The sequence below is a fragment of the Ziziphus jujuba genome, chromosome 8, assembly GCF_031755915.1.
Source record: "Ziziphus jujuba cultivar Dongzao chromosome 8, ASM3175591v1".
NCBI classification, from domain to species: Eukaryota; Viridiplantae; Streptophyta; class Magnoliopsida; order Rosales; family Rhamnaceae; genus Ziziphus; species Ziziphus jujuba.
The window spans coordinates 28,016,836-28,038,076 of record NC_083386.1 but is presented as its reverse complement, the minus strand read 5'-3'; the positions used below and the strand labels follow the sequence as shown (position 1 = coordinate 28,038,076).

General features: G+C 31.3%; 2 protein-coding genes across 2 annotated transcripts; both read right to left on the bottom strand.

Annotated features, from left to right (window-relative positions):
• Window positions 1–6,815: 6,815 nt before the first annotated feature.
• Window positions 6,816–8,261, bottom strand: LOC112491633 (thiol-disulfide oxidoreductase LTO1-like; the record flags this gene model as incomplete). Its single annotated transcript, XM_060819360.1, has 5 exons — window positions 6,816–6,907; window positions 7,061–7,198; window positions 7,368–7,515; window positions 7,902–8,014; window positions 8,118–8,261. Coding segments are annotated over 5 exons (606 nt in total), but the record flags the coding sequence as incomplete, so codon positions are not given.
• An 11,542-nt stretch (window positions 8,262–19,803) lies between these two features.
• On the bottom strand, window positions 19,804–20,948 carry LOC125421301 (probable cyclic nucleotide-gated ion channel 10). Its single transcript, XM_048469858.2, has 2 exons — window positions 20,632–20,948; window positions 19,804–20,525 (listed from the first exon to the last, which is right to left on the bottom strand). The coding sequence occupies exons 1-2, from the start codon at window positions 20,878–20,880 to the stop codon at window positions 19,989–19,991; spliced, it is 786 nt and encodes a 261-aa protein (XP_048325815.1). The 5' UTR covers window positions 20,881–20,948; the 3' UTR covers window positions 19,804–19,988.
• Window positions 20,949–21,241: the final 293 nt, after the last annotated feature.

The following is a 21,241-nucleotide window of genomic DNA, read 5'->3' as shown; positions in this document are numbered from 1 at the left end:
TTTAGTTTTTTAAAAATTAAAATTGATTTAAATATAAACAATTGCTATTTAACACATTAGCAAGGGTTTTATTAGTGATATTTATCAATGGTGAAAAATAGCAATGATTAAATAATAATTTGCAAATTTTGAGTTTAAATATAATGATAAAATCTTTCTCTCCAGTTAATCCAAAATAAAAAATAAAAAAGGCATCATTATAATCCAATTCAAATAACTTGAATTAAGAACAGAGAAGAATTAAATTATCCTCATCAATATCATCATTTTATCTTTCAATGCCAACCAAAAAAAAAAAAAAGAAGAAACGCAAGCAGTTACATGTATATGCTATCCAATTTAAGGTTTAGTTTAGAATTGTCGTAGATTATGAAAGAATGAACAAAAGTTCTATTGAAGCAACAATCAATTTTTTAAACAATCTAATTAATGTTTGGTATACTATTATTTCAAGATTGGTAAAAAAACCTAACTAATTTTTAGAATTGTATATAATTACTAAAATAAATATAAATAATTACTTCCTTACCTATATATATATTATTAATATATATAAATGAATAAAAAGAAATTTCATTATTAAAAAATATAGTGGTAATTTAATTTTAAAATTCTACTTATGCTAGAAGAAAAATCTGAAAAGCTACCATAATTATTTCTCAGACTTTAGTTTTTGAAAATGATAGATTATTTAAAAATTTACCAGATATTATATTTAATAAAAAAATTTCTTATAAGCCAGAATTGGGGTCTAAAAGCAATTCCCAAATGCATGTTAAGACCATCTCCATAGTATTCAATGAGATATAATATAAGAAAAATTAAATAAGATAATTTAATTGATAAACTATTTATATTCATATTTAAAAAATTATAAACTTAAAATGTAGAAATGTGAGAAATTATTGTAAATGATCAAAGGAAAATAAAGACAAGAAAAGAAAATGATATATAACACACATAAAAAAAAAAGAAAAAGAAAAAAAAAAAAAGAGAGATAAATCACCTGTTGAATGAACATTTAACAGGCCTATAGCCTGGACGGCAGGACACAAACGCAGGGCGTAGTGAGTTTAAAGAAAGGACAGAGAATTACTTCTGAAGTGGCCAGCGATTGCAATATGTACATGGTGAATTCTCAAGTCTTGGTCAACAGTCTTGGTCAACAATGTTTGTTTGGGGCAAAAAAAAAAAAAAAAAAAGGTCTTGGTCAGCATGTCTGCTTTCAATACTTTCTTGGTCATAATATACGTTGACTATTCTTTCGTACGGAAAAAATTACACTTTCAATTTTCAAATTTTAAACATTTTAATTCACACCTTCAAATTTTAATATGTTGCATTTTAATCTAATTAAATTTTTTGGCTAATGCGATTAATTATTTCATCATATGTTAATCAATATTGAAATATTCTTTTTACAATTTAGATTTTTTAATCTTAATTTGTTGTAACTTAAGTTGTAATTCAATTGGATTAACAAATTGAAACATAAAAATGTAAATTGAAATAATTTTTTTTTTATCATTTATAATAATCATAAATATAAATAATTTATTAATATCTCAAACATGATAGATAAAATTTTAATTGTTTAAAAGATCGGCATGTTTCTTTTAGAACCCAACTACACGACATTGGGCCAAATTTTCCATGAATTTTACTGAGAAAAGCCCAAGCAATGACATTGTCGTGCATATTACCAAAATGTCATAGTTGGACACGTTTGTCCTTTGGTAACTAAGAAAATATCTTCTACAGTAAACGGCACGCCGTGAAACCCACTCCGAAAGAACTGATTCTGAATAGTCAAGAAATCTAGTCGGTTTGAAACGAAAAGGCAAAAGAAATTAGAGAGGAAAAGAGGAAAAGGAAAAGTCTGAGTCTAAGCCGGTGATTTTTGGAACTCAGCAAAGAAGTAAACTGCGTAGCAGATATCAAATTCTAACAACCATAACAAGAATGTGGGTCTGCTTTTACAGCGCAAGTCGCAAAATGCTGAACAAAGGTATGTAAAGCATCGATTTTGTTTATTTATTTATTTTTCTAAAAGCTCAGTATAATAGTCGGTGGCCGAGAATGGTTTATTTTGTTTAGTAGAAATATCATTTGAAAACTTCAAATGTATTGGGTGGATTTTGGACCCTCTCCATTTGTTGTTTATACATTTCTTTTATTAAATGGGAATAAAATTTGGTTAAATTAATATTAAAACTCCATTAAGTTTTGTTAAATCCTCAAATTCTGTTTTTGTTTTTGCTTAATATTAGTTATACCAAGAATTCTCTTTGAGTTTTTAACACATTTTATGATCGTGTTCTTTATTTTAATGCGTTTCGTCCGTACAAGTTCTGGCTAGCTTTTTTCAAAGTGATAAAATACTAATTAATATATATATTGTTAAAAACAAAAGTTAATTACAAAATGCAAGTACTGTACTGTTAAAATAACTATTACAAAACGAAAGTGCCGTTAATTGTAAATATTCATCAACAACAACATCAAGCAGCAAATGTCTAGAGCTTAGACAAATTAACAGGTGCAGGGTTAATCCACAGACGATATTGAAAGAAAGAAAAAAGGAAAACGATATGAAGGAACTATACATTATTAACTTTAAAACAATACGTAGACAGTTTGCCACTTTATTCAAGCCCAACTTCCAGGCCTAGGTGAAGCTCCCATCCTAAAGAATAGGATCCTATCCGTTTGGATTATGTGGTGCCCGCTCGATTCATTGGTCAATTTTTTATGCTCTAAAAAAACTTGAAGCCCATTATTGGCCCAAGCCCATCTCTTTAGGCTCAAACGAGGTTTTAATCCAAAACTTGCAAATAATTGATGGAGCGGTCCAATTGAATTATATTGTGAATTTGTTTTTTTTTTTTTTTTGAATTTTCTATTAATATGAAACTTTGTTTGCTTTTTCCAACACAACATTTAGTTTGTAAATAGTCTATAAAGTAACTTCTAGGAATGCCTTCATCGTCAATTGCTGCCTGGATTCATGAGTATATATCTTGGAAGTAACATAGAGAACTTTAGTCTTTGGAGCCAGTGCTTTAGGTGTCCTTTTTAAGTTCTTTAGACGCTAAGGTAAATTCGAAAAATCCTTGGCAACCAAGAAGGAAGTTTTGAAAAGATCTCCAGAGATTCCGTTTGAAAAATAAATATACAATTACCACTTTATAATTAAACATTTATAACAGGTTATATATAATTAATATTAATTATGTAAAATATGAATTATCATATTTAAAAAATTTAAAATAATAATAATTAATAAGTTGAAGAAATTAATTAATTAATGTTAAAATTGGTTTTACCTGTGTAAGGGGAAGAATAGCTAGAACATCAACTGAGATGGAATATTTCCAAGGCTTTTTAGTTATTGTGTTTTTAGCGAAGGACTCGTCCATAACTAATTTCGTTTTAATTTGGTAATAAATATCAGTTACAAAAAATACATCAGTGAAAGCTCCACAAAGTAGTGCTGGAATCTTCATGTTTTTGTCTGCTACGACACATTTTTGGTGATCCTTTTCAATTACCGTTGGAATGTATAAAACGATTGACCCGTTGACACAGCAATCACACATGCCCACAGAAATATATTCTTTCATTTGTAAGGATGTTACCTTCCAGGATTTAGAATTTATTTTTTAAATCTTTTTTCAAATAAGATTTCTTCTCTTTAGGACTCTTCGATTTCCCTTTGACAATATTATTCCCGAAAATTTTGTATTCATCATATATATATATATATATATGAGGATTAGGTAGAGCACCCAAAAAAAAAAAAAAAAAAAAAAAAAAAAGAAAACCTCAAACGTAACCTTCATCCATGAAAACAAAAATTGATAATCAGCACCGAATTAAAGCTCCAAAAAGAAATTTATGAAATTCGCAGTTGGCTCCTGCTCACAAACTTTTACCCATTTGATGATTAGTCAATGATGATAAGTTTTATGACTCTTTAAGTATAAATTTGGATTCCCTGTTCATTTTTTTTCTATTATCATTTTTGTTTAATCAATGATAGAATTTCATTTCATCTTAAAAGGTTATTATTTTTAATTTATTTTATTTTTTTCTTTTCTAATAGTAGACAAAAATAAGTATTTTAAACAGAGGAAGCCCAGATATTTTATCAGTTATAAGATAAGGCGAGATGTAAGCCCGATGATGTTGGAGCATACCATTTAAGGAATTAAATTATAATATTAAAAATTATATAAATATGTATATTAAACTAATCAAAAATATATTTAAATTGATATAAAATTAAAAAATTATATATAAATAACTTTAGACTGCTAAAGTTTATATGGATATAAAAATAATAAATTATAAATAAATATTCAGTAAAACATACTTTTCTAATTTATGAGTAATGATCTGTGAGGATGAGAATAAGATAGGATTTCTATAAAGTTAAAAATAAAAAAAGTTAGATCTAATTATATCATTCAAAGTGAAAAAAAAAATTACATTTTCGTACCCAAGGCGTACATGCCATATTTGCGGTAGCATGCAGCTTAGGTGCAATTTGTCCAAATTTAAGTCTTGTGTTATTTTTTGTATATCTCATCTCAAGACAAGCTGAAGTGAGCCTTTTAAAACACTAACAACAATGAAGATTAGGAAAAAAAAAAAAAAAGACAAAAAATCGAAAGTTCATGTTACTAATTCGAAATATTGATTGCAAAACGATTTGACTCATGTAAATAATAATGTTCATTGCGAACGAAATGTTGTCAATAAGAGTAGTAGATTAATAGACAATGCTAACCTTCTGATCGATTGAGCCATAGCTTAGGAAAATGACACCTACCGTCAATATCTACAACCATAATAGTATTACTACATGGTCAAGAAATTAATAAAACTTTCATAATTTCCAATGACATAAAATTTTTATAATATTTTCATTCTTCTTTATTTGCTTCTCTTTCTTTTTCTCCTTGTTTCTAATTTTAATTATTAGGAAGGGGCCAAAGATAAAAAGAAACAGAAAATAAATCAAATATAATCCGTGCTTAATTATCATATTTGATGCATTTAATTACCAGAAACTACTAGAAAACAAAGAACTATAAATAGTTTAATAAATAATTACAAATTTCCATCTCCATATATATCTATATATATATATATTGGTATCAGCCAAGAAACCAACTACAAAATGCAAGGGCACAGATTGATTTTCAGCATGCCGATCTGAAAGATACTATATGCTTGGTAAGGAAAATGAAGTTTATAAAAGAAAAGGAATATGTGCAATATTTCCGTATCCAAAAATGTAAAAAAAAGTGTAATAGGACCTTTATATGCTGGAGCAACGAGGAGGGTATTAAACAGAAACCAGTGGGAGGAACTTCATTTGGATTCCAATTTCCAAGGTAGTTGGAACACAAAATGTTCAAAATTACACAGGTTCCAATTACAGACCATGGAATTTGCATTCCAAATGTAACTACTATTTATGGTAAATGGTACTGAAAGTCCATAACTTCTCCTTACATAACTGAAATGCAGCAAAAACGGTTATTCCAAGAAGAAGCATGCACTAGCGGCAGGAAAATAAAATTAATTATAAGCAAAAAGTAAAAAAAAAAAAAAAGAAAAAAAAAGAAAAAAAAAAAGAAAAAAGTAAACGAAGTAACCTAAGGGCAACGCCTGATAAGAAAATAGTTAAAGTTAAAAAAAAAAACAATAATAAAATAAAATAAAATTAAGGGCAACTAATGGCCCATATGCATGCATTTATCTGATGACAACTTGTACTTTTTTTCACTTTTTTTGGCTGGAAATTACCTGGATACTTAAAAAAGTAGACTACAATATTTGAATATGAAGAAACCGAATTTTTTTCTTTTTTTTTTTTTTTTTTGGGTGTTGAGAGAAAACCAAGCCAAAAAAGTCTAAAAAAATAAAAATGCAAGATGGTTCCAAATTTCCAATTGTAGTACTCTGCAAGCCGCCTAAAGTTTGGATTCCAATTCACATCATATCACTGTTAATCAGACTAGCAAATTTTTGAATGGGTATATTGGATAGAATTTTAATTAGGGGAATTTGGCCCAATGTCCTCTTTAGAAGGGTCATAACGATATATACTTTTGCATTGGTGAATTTTTTTGTTTTGCCTTTTAATATCTATTATACCTTTAAAAAAATTTTAAAAGACCTGAATGTCCTTTATTTTAGATCTAATACAAGATTACCTTCTCGCTTGTGGTTATTTCTTCTTTGCTGCTTTAGAAATACTTGAATGGTGGATCGGAAGAATCTGGATCTTTAGCAATTGGGGGTTTTGGTTCGATTCTACTAGAATTTGTGGGTGTTTTTAAGTTTTTGATGTTGCTCACCAAGGTTTCTTTTGAAAAATCTGCATTGAGGAGGTTGGAGAAGCAATTGAATGTTCTCTTTGGGGCTTTGGGAGCCATAGCTGGGAATATGGTTTGCTTCCTAATTAGTCATTTGGTTCTGGATTTCAATTTTGGTCCACTTGATGGTTTTGGTAGATCTTCAATTGTTGTTTTAATGGGTTGCTTAGTTGGTTTTCTATTTATGCTTGGAACGAAGAGTTTATCTTTTTACAGGTAAGGAACCAAAATAAAGATTGCATAAAAAACTCAGAAGATGTAAAAGTATTGCAGTTCGAATCTGATTATTGTAAAGCTACCTCATGTTTTTAGAGAAAGCAAAAAAAAACTCAGAAGATGTACAAATATTGTAGTTCGAATCTGATTACTACGTAAATCACAAGGACACTATTCAATCTGTACATATGTGAAACAACACAATTTGAACAGAATCATCTTATGTGGGCAGACTAGATTCATTTAACAACAAAACCGGATGCTTGTGCAATATCTGACAACTCTTGTTCACCACTCAAAACCTGCAAGAAACACCTATCTTTGATGAGAAATGGATGAATTTCAAAGGGCAAGAAAATAAAATGTCGGCAGGGGAGAAACTCCAATGGAAATTTCATCTTCTCCAAAATGAGTAATCAGTAAAATCCAATGAATGAATTTTAACGCTTTCTCACCTGCCCGTTTATCACCCATGTTGGGAAACCTTCAATTCCAGCATCTGCGCATGCCTTTAAAATTTTGGTTCCTTTCTTATAACCATCAGGGAAGCATTCAACATAATTCAACAGTTTTGCCACCTCACTTCCAAACATCTGCATTCAGTGTCACCATGCAAATACCATAATGTAACAAGTAATTCATTTTTTGAAAACAAATTGCACAAGAGATGATCAATGTGAATACAGTTACCAATTTTTCAATTGTATTAATCTCATCGTTCAAATCAGCTTCTAAAACAAAAGTTACAGAGCGCAAAGTTACCTGTTTTTGTTCTAGGTAGTGTGAACACCAGAAAGCCCCATACATTTTAGCACCAATTGATTGCAGATGCTTTGCAAGAGAAAGAGCAAAAGGACTTGATGGTGATGTTATCTCAGTTGTAAAATATGGCAGTTCAATTTCAGCCAAGCTGACCAAGAAATGAAATAAGGAAAATAAGTCACTGAAAATGTCTTATACATTATAACCATATTTAAAATTATAATGTTAAACATTAATGACAGCATAACAATCACCAATTTTCTCTAATCCGTCAGCATTCTTGTACAGTTTACATTTCTATTATCTATGCTGTTTTATTTCAGTTGAAATTTTAAAAATTCTTTAAAATAAAAAATTGGGTTCTTGACATCTTAGGATTAGGAAAACAGGACAAGCAATGTTATGAGTGGACAGAGTTGAATAGCCTGCCATTATGCTAGCTTCAAGTCACACCCTGATGAATAAAGTAACTAAACCCCTATATTGTAGATTCAAATAGAAAAAAATCACTGAGCAGAGACAGAGAGTAATTACCTTGAAGGCACAGGTTGTGAAGAGCTATATGATGAATTGAGAGCAAGAACCACCAAACTAGCTATAAACAGCTGTAAACCCACCACTTTCTGTATTTGTTGCAACCCAAAATCCTATAATAAAAACATCAAAGGAGTACATAGTTATTTTTACTACGACTTAAACGCTTTGTTCTATAAGTTTTTGGTAAATACAAAGATAAGAAAACATGAATACACCGAACAAATAGTTTAACTTTTGAGTGATGAAAAATAAGCTGAATGATAGGAGAGCAGATAATAGACAGTAAGAGCATGACGCTCCTGTAAATTTAGTGCTTAAAATGTATAGGAAATATGCACTTGAAGCAGCCATGGAGGTCGTAGTTCATACCCTACTCCAGATAATAGGGTTGTATGTAATAGTTATATCCTATATATTCTTTTCTGTTTTTGTAATTTTCGTGTCTCTTCATAAGGAAATTTTAAGTAATAAACTTGGAGCTGTGCCTTTTAGATGAATGTTTTCTTGTTACTTTTTTTGCCTTTTATGTAAAGCCCTTCACACGGTGCTGACTTAAACATTCAAGATCTGTTTTGTTGTTACAGCCTCTATTTATGTATATGAGGATGAAAGAGTTCAAATACTAACTCATCTCCATGTCATGGTCTGTTGTCCTTATCGTCTTTAGCTTATTCTTAAGTAGTCCAAAGGGTGATTGATAGTGAATTTGGCGACTCCTCTGTGTGTACCTATCTCCATCCCTCCCATACTTCTTCAATGGGTTAAGCATTTTACAAATTTAGATTATTTCACTTGCAAATTTAGGTAATTACCGAAACCCCTATGGTTATCATATTTTACCAATTTTTTTGCCCTTAAAAGTCCTCTAATGTGTGTTAAATGCAACAACATGCAAAATATACATTATTTAATGATCCTAAAGAGAAAAAACTCCAAAAGTTCTGACAAAGTTCTCAAGTTGGCATAAAAATTTGATTACCGTAGGGCCTTTGGTAATTACCAATGAAATCTACAGTAATAAATTTGTAGTTGCTAGAAAAATTACCGTAGATTTCATTGGTAATTACCGAAACTTCTATGGTAATCACATTTTACCTATTTTTTGGCCCCCACAAGTCCGTTAATGTGTGTTAAATGCAACAACATGCAAAATATACATTCTTCAATGGTCCTAAAGAGAAAAAATCCCAAAAGTTCTAAAAAAGTTATCAACTTGGCACAAAAATTTGATTACCGTAGAGCCTTCGGTAATTACCGATGAAACCTACGGTAATCAATTTGTAATTGCTAGAAAAATTACCGTAGGTTTCATCAATAATTACCGAAACCCCTATGGTAATCACATTTGACCAATTTTTTGGCCTCCACAAGTCTCCTAATGTGTGTTAAATGCAACAACATGCAAAATATACATTCTTCAATGATCATAAAGAGAAAAAACTCCAAAAGTTTTCAAAAAGTTCTCAAATTGGCACAAAAATTTGATTACCGTAGGGCCTTCGGTAATTACCAATGAAACCTACGGTAATCAATTTGTAGTTGCTGGAAAAATTACCCTAGGTTTCATTAGTAATTACCGAAACCCCTATGATAATCACATTTTATCAATTTTTGGTCCCCACAATTCTCCTAATGTGTGTTAAATGCAATAACATGCAAAATATACATTTTTCAATGATCCTAAAAAGAAAAAATCCCAAAAGTTCTGAAAAAGTTTTCAAATTGGCACAAAAATTTGATTACTGTAGAGTTTTCGGTAATTACCGATGAAACCTATGGTAATTAATTTGTAGTTACTAGAAAAATTACCGTAGGTTTTATCGGTAATTACCGAAACCCCTATGGTAATCATATTTTACCAATTTTTTGGCCCCCGCAAGTCCCCTAATGTGTCTTAAATGTAACAACATACAAAATATACATTATTCAATAATCCTAAAGAGAAAAAACCCCAAAATTTCTGAAAAAGTTTTCAAATTAGCACACAAAATTTATTGCCGTAGGGCCTTCGGTAATTACCGATGAAACCTACGGTAATCAATTTATAGTTGTTGGAAAAATTATCGTAGGTTTCATTGGTAATTACCAAAACCCCTATGGTAATCACATTTTATCAATTTTTTGGCCTTCACAAGTCCCCTAATGTGTGTTAAATGCAACAACATGTAAAATATACATTCTTCAATGATCCTAAAGAGAAAAAACCCCAAAAGTCCTAAAAAAGTTCTCAAATTGGCACAAAAATTTGATTACCGTAGGGCCTTTGGTAATTACCGATGAAACCTATGGTAATCAATTTGTAGTTGCTGGAAAAATTACCGTAGATTTCATCGGTAATTACCGAAACCCCTATGGTAATCATATTTTACTAATTTTTTGGCCCCCACAAGTCCCCTAATGTGTGTTAAATGTAACAACATGAAAAATATACATTATTCAATGATCCAAAAGAAAAAAAAAAAAAAAACCTCAAAAGTTCTGAAAAAGTTTTCAAATTGGCACAAAAATTTGATTACCGTAGGGTCTTCTGTAATTACCGATGAAACCTACTGTAATCAAGTTGTAGTTGTTGGAAAAATTACTGTAGGTTTTATCGGTAATTACCGAAACCCCTGTGGCAATCACATTTTATCAATTTTTTAGCCCTCACAAGTCCCCTAATGTGTGTTAAATGCAACAACATGCACAATATATGTTCTTCAATGATCTTAAAGAGAAAAAACCCCAAAAATGGTCAAATTGAAATTACCGATGGGGTTTCGGTAATTACCGATGGAACTGTTGGTAATTTTTCCAGAAAACATTGGAAATCCTAATATGGATTACTGATAACCCGTCGATAATAAACTTTGGGTGAAATTTTCTAAGTTTTTCCAAACTTTTTGTGGATTGTATTATTGAGGATCATTAATAAAGCTATATTTTCCATGTTCTTAATGGAAACACACATTATCGAAGTTGTCGGATTGAATTGTGATGATTTGCTTTGAAAATACATGACAAATTGAAATTACCAATAAGATATCGATAATTACCGATGTAACCGTCGGCTTTGGTAGTTACCGATGCACCATCAAAAATCAACTTTATTTGGATTTTTCCCACTTTTTCCTGTCTTTTTGTAGATTATTGTGTTGAGGATCATTAATAAAGTTAGATTTAGCATGCTATTGGTGGAAACATACATCATCGAAGTTGTCGGATTGAAATTGTAAATTACCGATGGTGCATCGGTAATTATTGAAGGAAACCGTCAGTAATTTTTTTAGCAAGCACATAGGCTCATACATAATAGTTCTAGCAATACTATTATTTATTTATTTATTTTTATTTTCTTGTTGACGGTAAACCATAAAATATACCATATATATTGAAAAGGCTAAAATATAAATATAAATATTTAGACAAACATATGTATATAGGATATAAATATAAATACTACCAACAACACAGTAGCCAAAAAAATATTTAATGATGACATACTCATTGATTCCAAATTAAGAGAAGCATGACAAAAACACCTTCGAAACATTAACAAATTTTCAATATAATTTTATATCATACACGATAGAGGTAGTATGCAAATAGAAAAAATTACAAATTGTTTGTGAACTAATCTCGAGATAAAAAATGACTTGCAAACATGTAGTGGATAAAGAAATAAGTTGCCTAAAGAACACCAAATGCAGCTAGCCAGCTCAGAGAGAAGGACTGAAGTAATTTGGCAACATAGCTAGACATCCAGGTTACATTACCAAGATTTGATAGTTGCCTGGCCATGCCCACTCTAGAACAACAAATCAAGCCAAGGTATCCCATGCTAATATCTCACTTAAGTAATCATCCCAATCAAGGACTCCTAACAAAAGGATTATAGATAAACCAATCATTGCAGCTACAACTCTTGGTACACCAAGAGCTTCTCTGCAAGCATACCAAAAATACACGGTAAATTAGAAATATAAGAAAAATGGATGTATATTCTCAACAAATATTATACTTATTATGTATGACACAATAGAAATTGTGCAAATACATTATCGAGTGTAAGTAGTTGACTTCCATTCAATTTATGGTCATTTTAGCAGGCATGACATGGTGTACAGAAAATAGTGGCAATTTCAGTTGCAAGTTTTACAATCCAGAGAATTTTAGATAGCTTAAGAGAGAATACTCTAGAAATTTGGATGCTTTAGTTGAATAAGAGATAAGTGATGCCATATATTAATCTTCATAAACATTAAGATCCTGGAAACAAAACATCCTGGAAATGAAGATCCTTATACAGAATAATTTTAGAATTTGGTGGGAACTAAATTGTCTTTCCCATCCAATGGAAATTATTTCTATTGATTTGTTACTGATGAACCACTATTGCCTTCATGGTTCCATGGACTACTATTGATTTGTGTAGAAGGACTCTACCTGATGATTTCAATATGCTCAATTGCACCACAATAAGTGAACAAATCATAAACATCCTTTTCTGTTGCTTTTGGAGATAAGGTTGTAACTTCTACAGATAACCACCAAGGTACATTGTTTTTAAAGACTTACAAAAAGTGGAATTGAGTGAACCAGAGAAAAGGGATTTAAAATAACAGAAAAAAGTACAACCAAAAGCCAGATTATATAATTATATATAGCAAAATGTATCATAAATTTAATGTTAACATTTCATGGTAACAAACAAGGCCATTGTTTAATCCTTTTATCTTGAATGAAGAAGACCATGTTTTGGGGGAAGAAACAAAAGGGATAAGGGAAATGTCAAAAGCTGATGAAAGACGTTATCATATAATTGGGATGACCTTGCTTTGTGTGACAATGCTCCTGTTAATTCCAGCCAGTTCAGTGACCACTTGGAAGGCTCATATGTAGCATCTTTATTCAAAGTCTTAATAATCAAACCCTCATAACTGTAAACTACGATCAATTAAGATTATAAATAGTGCAATAAATCAATGATAAAGTCTGTGGGAAAAAAATAATAATTATACACTAAGATGCAACTAGCAGTGAAAAATTAATTACAAATATTCTAGACTAAATGTAATTCAGAGAAATTAATGCAAACAACATAAATTTGTCTATGGTTCTCATCATTGGTGAAAAGAACTTCTACACAATTAGCATCACTTATGCCATCCAAATGCAGGATTACCATATTTACATAATTAAAATTGTTTCATCCAGTACATCATGTTTGGAATATCTTTTTTTTTTTTTTTTTTTACCCAATGCTCGAGGCCTAACCACCTGGACTTGGGGGTAAAAAGAAGAGGTCATTGCTATTTGGGTCATCATCAAGGGGACTAGAATAACTAATTTACTAAAAGCTAAAAAGTGAATACCTTGCATCAACAACAGCATCAAGAAACTTCTATATTTCAGCAATATCATTCGATGTTATTGCCGTAGCAAACTGAAAATATCCAGAATCTTCCTCAAAAGACTCATAAAGACACTGCACAAGGCAAAAAATGCACCAGTTAGTATGCCTCAAGTTTCACTAATTTTAGAATGCTATACAAACCCAGCAGACTAATACAATCAGCATATAATTACCAAATAAATATTCAAAAACATGCTATCCACAATGAGAAAATTAAATAAAATAACTTATGTTGGTATGTAGTTCTTGCAATCAATAATTTTTACTACAAATGTCCTATAGCTATGTTAATATTGATACTGTAGTAAAATAAATGAACTTGACGATACATTGATTGCCTTACATCTCATTTTCAGCTGATTTGTCTACATGGCATGCTTTGGCCAATGTACATTTTGAATAGGAGTTCTAGTAGGTCTATAAAGATTTGGAGTCGCTAGTTATGCACCTATTCATTAACCCTATTTAGATATTCCAGAACCCCACTCTCTTCAAGATCTGTTCAATGCTAAATATATATATATATATGATCTTTATAAAAGTGTGTATAATATGTTCTTAAATTCAGAGGATATTTTGTCGTGCAAAGAGGTTTGATCAAGAACAGCACTGTAGATGATTGTATATACATATATATATATATATATATATATATGTATTTATCAATATATATATATATATATATAGAATGGAAGATACTAGAGGAGTGATCTGAAATAATTCTACTACATTCTAATCAAAGAGAGTTCTGTTTACATTTTAAAACATAAAGTTTGAATAATTTATGCACAATTCATGTTGGTAGAGGCATGAGCATCATGTATGTGTCTTTGTGCCTCCATTTATGTAATATTGTAACATCTCGTCTCGAAGTACACCGGAAATTTCTCAAATTTGATCCAGGTTGACCGGGTTTGATCGTTGTTGACCGAGAATGGGTCAAATGTTGACTTTTTGCTCCCTGTGGAATTTCATGTTGATCAAAGTACTTCTACGAAGTACGCATTGTCATGAGTTCATAAACTAATAGCACGTCAAAAACGGAGCTACAGTTTGAAAGTTATGAGCAAAACAAGTTGAGGTCCAAATTGTCTAAGGGTGTCAGAGTTGACTTTTTATTTTTGGGGATATGAGTTTTGACTCATGTACAGATGTGAAGTACTTATCGATACAAGTCAATAGACTAGCGGCACACCTGGTTTGGACATTTCGATCTATAAATTTTTTCAAATACAATATTATTTTAATATTTTTTTAAAAATGTGAATAATTGTGTGACGTGTCACCAAGTGGGATGCACCATGTGTAATATTTTAGAAGTGACACATGTCAGTAATAAGAAAATACTATATTATATTATTTTGTCTTTATTTTATATATTATTATATTATTATATTATTATTTTAATATTTATTTATTTATTCTTTTTCTTTTTGTCTTTTTTCTTCCTTTCCTTCCCTTTCCCCACGTGGGAAAAACACTTTTCTTTTCTTTTCTTTTCCTTTCTTTCCCTTCTCCTTCTTCTTTCCCGAGCCTGACAAACACCAGCAAAACACACATAGTGACTTGTTTCTCTTTCTCTCTCCTTTGACTCTCTCTCCTTCTCTCTTTGACCGATCATTTTGGCCGGGTTTCAATGGCTGGAAGAAACACAAGCCGGTGGGCTTGAGAGCCCATAGTCAGGCGACATCACGGGCCAATTTTCAGGCCATTTGGCTGGCGAACGTGCCTGGATTGGCCGTCCAAAACTGGTGACCGGTGGTCCTCTGGCTGACTCCTTTTTCGGTGGTTTCCGACCGTGAGACTAGTCCTTTTCCCTAGATTTCAACCCCCTGGTTCCGAAAATAACCTCCCTTTGCCCAAATTCCGAGCCGTTTGTGGGATAGAAGAAGGGGAAATTCTGTCGAAAGCTTCTGTCCACTTTCCAGCCACCTCGGATCGAGTTGAGCCTAACGAAGGTTGGTAATGTGATCCTCATCCCCTTAGCTTTCCGTTGATACCTTATTTGTGAATTTTGGATATCGTTTGTGTTAGCCTCCCCGGGTATCATGTATTATTTATCTGAATAAAATATTAATTTATTTGACCCTGTGTAATATTGTTATTCTAGGAGCACGTGTGAGTCGTAGAATTGATCGTATGGAGGATCTTGGTTGGATTGCGTGCTCGAGGTGAGTGATCCACCTTCAAAATTATTTTGGGATGTTAAAATATATATATTTTGTGTTAATTGGTTATTTGAAGAATATGTTTTATGTGTTGAATATTTAATAAATTTATATTTGGAATCTTGATGCCAAAATTGAATGAATTATAATTATTTGTGCATCAAAAAATATTTTGATTTCAAGAATTTTATGGATATGGAATTTTATTAATAATTGTTAAATTTTATTGTTGGAATATTGTGTAATGAGAAAGTTTTCATGTGAATTTTAATATATGTTTAATATTTGAAGGAATTTCTATTTAATTTTACAATGCTGATTTATAATGGTTTTAACATATGTGTTGTTGCGAAAAATGTATTTGGGATTTTAAAGGAATTATGGTTTAAAGTTTTTAATTAATTATTGTTGAGTTGATGTTGATTTTATAATGCATAACAAATGCGTTTACAGTATTTTAAGAATATATGAATTTCATGTGGTTTTAATAATATTTTTGGCATGATTTGATTTTAAAGATTTTAAGAAAAATATTGGTTCAAGTTATGCTGCTTTCAAAATAGATATATTTTTGCACTTGAAATATTATATGGTGGGTTTTATGATATGGGAAAAATTATATATTATCGATGGATTTATACTGGTGATATTAAAGAAAAATATGGGATTGTGAATTTGAAAAATGGTATGATTCCCACAGTGAGTTTTGAAAAAATTGTTATTTTTAAAATAATGTGGTTATTTGTTTTAGACGCACTCATACAGTACTGGTGTTCTGTACTGTGTATGTGGGTGAGCGCGCAAGTTATAATGTCTCCCGTGAGTTGCCATTGGATCAAGGGCAGGCGAGTTTGATATTGGCCATAAGCCGTCCCCCTCTATGGTCGGGATGACGGTTTAAGCAGCGGCGCTGTCGGGACGCCAAAGCGACAGTATGCAAGTTTCTCTCTTTAACCTCTTGCCGGACGGTGCTCGGGATGCTGTGTATCGTAAGACATCACTGGTATATAGTTTGGTGCGTCAAATATTTTTTAGATATAAATTTCAAATATCAAAGTTTTAAAGTTATATTTAAATTAAACGTATTTAATTTGTTTTGCCACCTATTTCCAAGTAGTAATTTTTAAAATGTATTTATTCATACTTTATGTCACTTATTTTAAATTAATGTTTTTAAAATGCATCTTGACATAAAAATATTATATAGATTGGTTTACTATTTCAAAATAAATATTATAGTATTTTTCTACCACTTATTTTACATGATTATTTGTAATTATTTAAATTATATTTTTGACACTGTTTATTTTGATTTATTAAATCAAATTTTATAAATTATATATTAAATTTCACTTTTATGTTATATTTCTTTAATGCAAGTATTCTAAATTTATTTTATTATATTTTATTCGTATTTGGATTATTTAATTTTTTATTAAATTAATTATTCCTTGAATTTTTTGGGGCATAAAAGATTGGGTTTTGCGAAAATGTTTTAAAAGGAAAACTTTTCCAACTGTGTGAATTGTGAGAATTTTGAGTGCAAGTGTTATTTTCTAATAATATAATAATTATTATTATTATTATTGTTGTTATTGATTAGTAGATCGGATCGCTCACTGAGATAATTAGCATCTCATATTTTTAAATTCCGTTCTCTTAGGTCTAGGTTAGTCGACGTTGATTATCCGGGGGCGAACTCGATGTCTTGGTTCGTTGCCGAAAGTCCAAGAGGGTTTTCCTTTCCTTTCTATCTTGTATTATTTCTTTTTATCTTATATTGTATTAAATTTCATACTTAATTGTATTGTATAATACTCTGTATACTGATTGGACACATATTTATTGAATCATATATTGATTCCTTGGAGTGCTGCAAATCTGTGAAAATATATTGTAGTAAGGTGGGAGGAATAAAGGGATGTATCTAGAAGTGTTTTTCGTGCAGGATAATTTTGTGGTAAGTTCAACCCTTAGGGAAGGTTCTGCCGGATTTTCCATTGAAGGGTCCGGTAGGGTTTCCCAGGGATCAGGACTTATCTAGGGTTTCGATGAGGGATCTTGGACGGATCCTGACAAATACATTGTATAAGTATGAGATGGAAATGTAAATCTAGCTGACAGGTTGAATTTGTTTTAACACAATAGATAGTTGATTTGAAATACATACATCATCAACAAGCAATCCCTTGACAAAATGGCACCATAGATGTTGGTAATCAAAATTGTTAGTAAAAATGATTAGAATCTCTGGGAAGTAGATGTCAATGTAGCAATCCTACAAATGAGAAATTTTGTAAGCATAGATTCAAGATTCAATCAAAATAAGAAATGACATGCCCATGGAAAAAATATCCATGTCTATCATGCATACCAGGACCTTAACTCTAAAAGACACTTTGGTACATAAAGCAATAATAAAAGGAAGGAAGCGAACAAAAAAGAAATTCTATCTTCCAATAACAGCATAGGACCTTCATCTGTCCCAACTCAATACAGCTTCCATTACTGTGTTCCAGTGAACCCAATAATATACCTTATAAGTCCACCAATCAAATAGGCTTTAAAGAATAGATGGTGATCTGTAGAACTATTGTTCATCACAAAGTACAGAACCAACCACATAAAAGCAATTAATAAGGCAATCTAGTTAAACAAGCATACCTTAAAATGAACTCATAGGTCTGATCCCTTGGCTTTGCAGGCTGATTAAGATCATAAAAAACAACATTAATAATAAATTTTCCAAAACTAAAACCATGTTTAACTAATCTAACTTCTGTTTAGACACTGAAGAAAATCCCTAGTGAAAAGCCTTGTTTTAGACCAAAATTTAATATAATTAACTAAGAAAAATCAATATCTTTTGCTCAAAAATGCGAATTTGATATTTCAAAAAATTAACTTCTCTCCTCCCTTTTCCAAGATTTTTTCAGTGGCTAACAAAATTCTATAAATCAACAACGACAATTAAAACAAAAAAAAAAAGGATGGAAAAATTACTCACAGTTGGTAGGATTAGGCCTTCTTGAATACTTCACCTAAAAATTTATCATAAAAACATATATAGTCAAGAATTCAGAAAACTTGACAAAACTTAACTGCTAAAGTTTTGCATTTTTAAAACAAATTTTCGCTTCCTTTTTTTTTTTTTTTTTTTTTTTCTCTCCCTACTCAAAGCAAGAAAAGCAATAAAATTAAGAGAAAAAGATTAAAAGTATAGCAGAATTGAATCTAACCATGGATGATTCCTCTTGCTGCGGCTTCCAAAATAAACTTCCATTTGGCAAGTCCTACGATAAAAACCAAGCTAGGGTTCCGATGATAGGATTCTAATTGTATTTTTCCATTTTGAAGATTTCTTGAAAAACCTAGGAAAGACCACACCATTAAAAGCAGACCCAAAAGAGGAGGAAGAGGAAGGACCAAGGAGTTTGCTGTAGATCTGCTCGCCGATCAAGTAGACGTCGATGACAGGACTCCAAGGCCAAAACCGAGAAGGGCATGGCTGGGCTAATTGCTGAACCTAGGATGTTTCCTTCACTCATCTCTCCTCCTGAAGAACTCTCCGATAGCTGCTTCGCCATTCTCTCATTTTCCCTTTCCTCTTTTCGTTGGGCGTTTCATGTGTATTTTTCCTTTTGATATTTGAAAAGAATAGTTTAGGAATATTAAAAAATAAAAGGGTAAAACAAAAAACCTTGAAAGGAGAGGGGTATATTTCATTAAAGGCTTTCAAATAAGGGTATCGGGCAAAATTCCTCTTTTAATTATTTTGAAAGATGGGACATCTTTCTTTTTGAACCCAAACACACTACGTTGGGCTAGATTTCACATGAATTTTACAGACGAAAGCACAAACAATGACTTGATACATTCTTAATTTGTTCTTAAGAAAAGAAAATATCTTGTACAGGAAACGGATGCCGTGAAACCCACTCCAATGAAGTGATAATGAAGAATAAAGAAATCTAAGCCATAGAAAAAGAAGAGGCAAATTTGGTTAAATAATATTAAATCTTGTTAATTAAATCCTCAAATTCTGTTTTTGTTTTTGCTTAATGTTAGTTACCAGGAATTCTCTTTCAGTGTTTTAACAAATTTTTACAGTGGTACTTTATTTCAAAATATTTCGTCCGTACAAGTTCTAGCTAGCTTTTTCGAAGTGATCAATTATAATTTTCTTCCCAAAAAAAAAAAAAAATGATCAATACTAATTATACATACACATTATATTGTTAAAATAAATACAGTAAATAACAAAATAAAAGTGCTGTTAACACTAAATATTCATCTACAGCAACATCAAACAGCAAATGTCCAGAGCTCAGAAAATTAATTGGTGCATGATTAATCCACAGAAAATATGGAAAGAAAGAAAGAAAAGGATTTAAAGAAACTATATATTAATGACTTTACAACAATATTTAGTGTGTAAATAGTCCATAAAGTAAAGCATAGGAATGCCTTCATCATCTTGCAGTAAATGCTTATACCATGGCCTAGAGATTTCATGACCATTTAGAACGTGGCTCTGTTAGCCACACTGCTCCGTTGGATTTTAAGTCTTCTAGGATAATGGGAATGGCGGCGGCGCCGGTAACTTTCCCAGAAATTTCGTACACTTTGAAGTGCAGCAGAGTCCAAACGCTCCAAGTTAGATCTGGTTAGATCAAGGCGTTTGTTTCTGGTGAAATGGCTCCAGTTAGTAGAGACAAAAGTCATCAATTCGCTGGCATTGAGAATGAAGGCTTCGACTTTGGTATGGGATTTGACATTTGAGTGCGACATTGGGAAGTCCAGGAAGGAGGCAAATGTAGATGTCCATTGCACAAGTTCTTCACCATAGCAATCACCTTTCTTAAGACGCGTAAAACTGGTGAAAGATCTATAATTATTAGCTGTGAAGCTCCACGCGGTGCCTTGCGTAATGAAAAGCATAAAATCAAGTGGTTCACCCTCTCGGATAATGTAGCTGTTTGCATTGTACATCACTGGCTTGACATGATCTATGATTCGTTTAAGCATTTGCTCACTAATATGTTGAAGCATCGGCAACTAGCATATATAGGTGCACATCATATATGTAAGAAATATGTATAATGAAGAACAAATTGGACATATATAACAAATTTAATATAAGGGAAAAATTAAAGAAACTTACTTTCTTCAGGGTAGCTAAGCAAAAATGAATCTTGATAGACTCTTTGTGTTTTAGGGGAAGAACAGAGAGCACAGTCTGAAGATTGACATCTTTGCTGTATTCCAGTTTCCATGCCACATATTGTCGAATAATACGCTTCAAATGGATGGGGATGTTATTATTGTGCAACCACAAGTCTGCACTTAGTTTTTGAATTTCCTTCTCATTCCCGAATCCTGTGGCATCAATCTTCCTACATATCTGTACCATAACATATGTGCATATATAGTCTATTGTTGACAGAGCTTGATATACATTCAAAGCTTTTAGAATTAGTCATAACTTAACATATATAAATATGTATAACTAAAGCTCATTCAATATAAAGACCCTAATTAATACTTTTTCTCACAACAAGTTATGCTGAAAATTAATCAATTACAGCACAGGAAAACACATGATTAACTGATAAGAAAATTATTAACCAAAAAAAAAAAAAAAAAGCTGCTGTTCAGAAGTGGCTGAGGAACTCACTAATTCTAGCTCCTCCATGGTGAGAGGCGGTGTTCGACCCTGGAAGGAATCCAACACAGTTTTCCAATCAACATCTTTATGATGTTCATCTGCATAT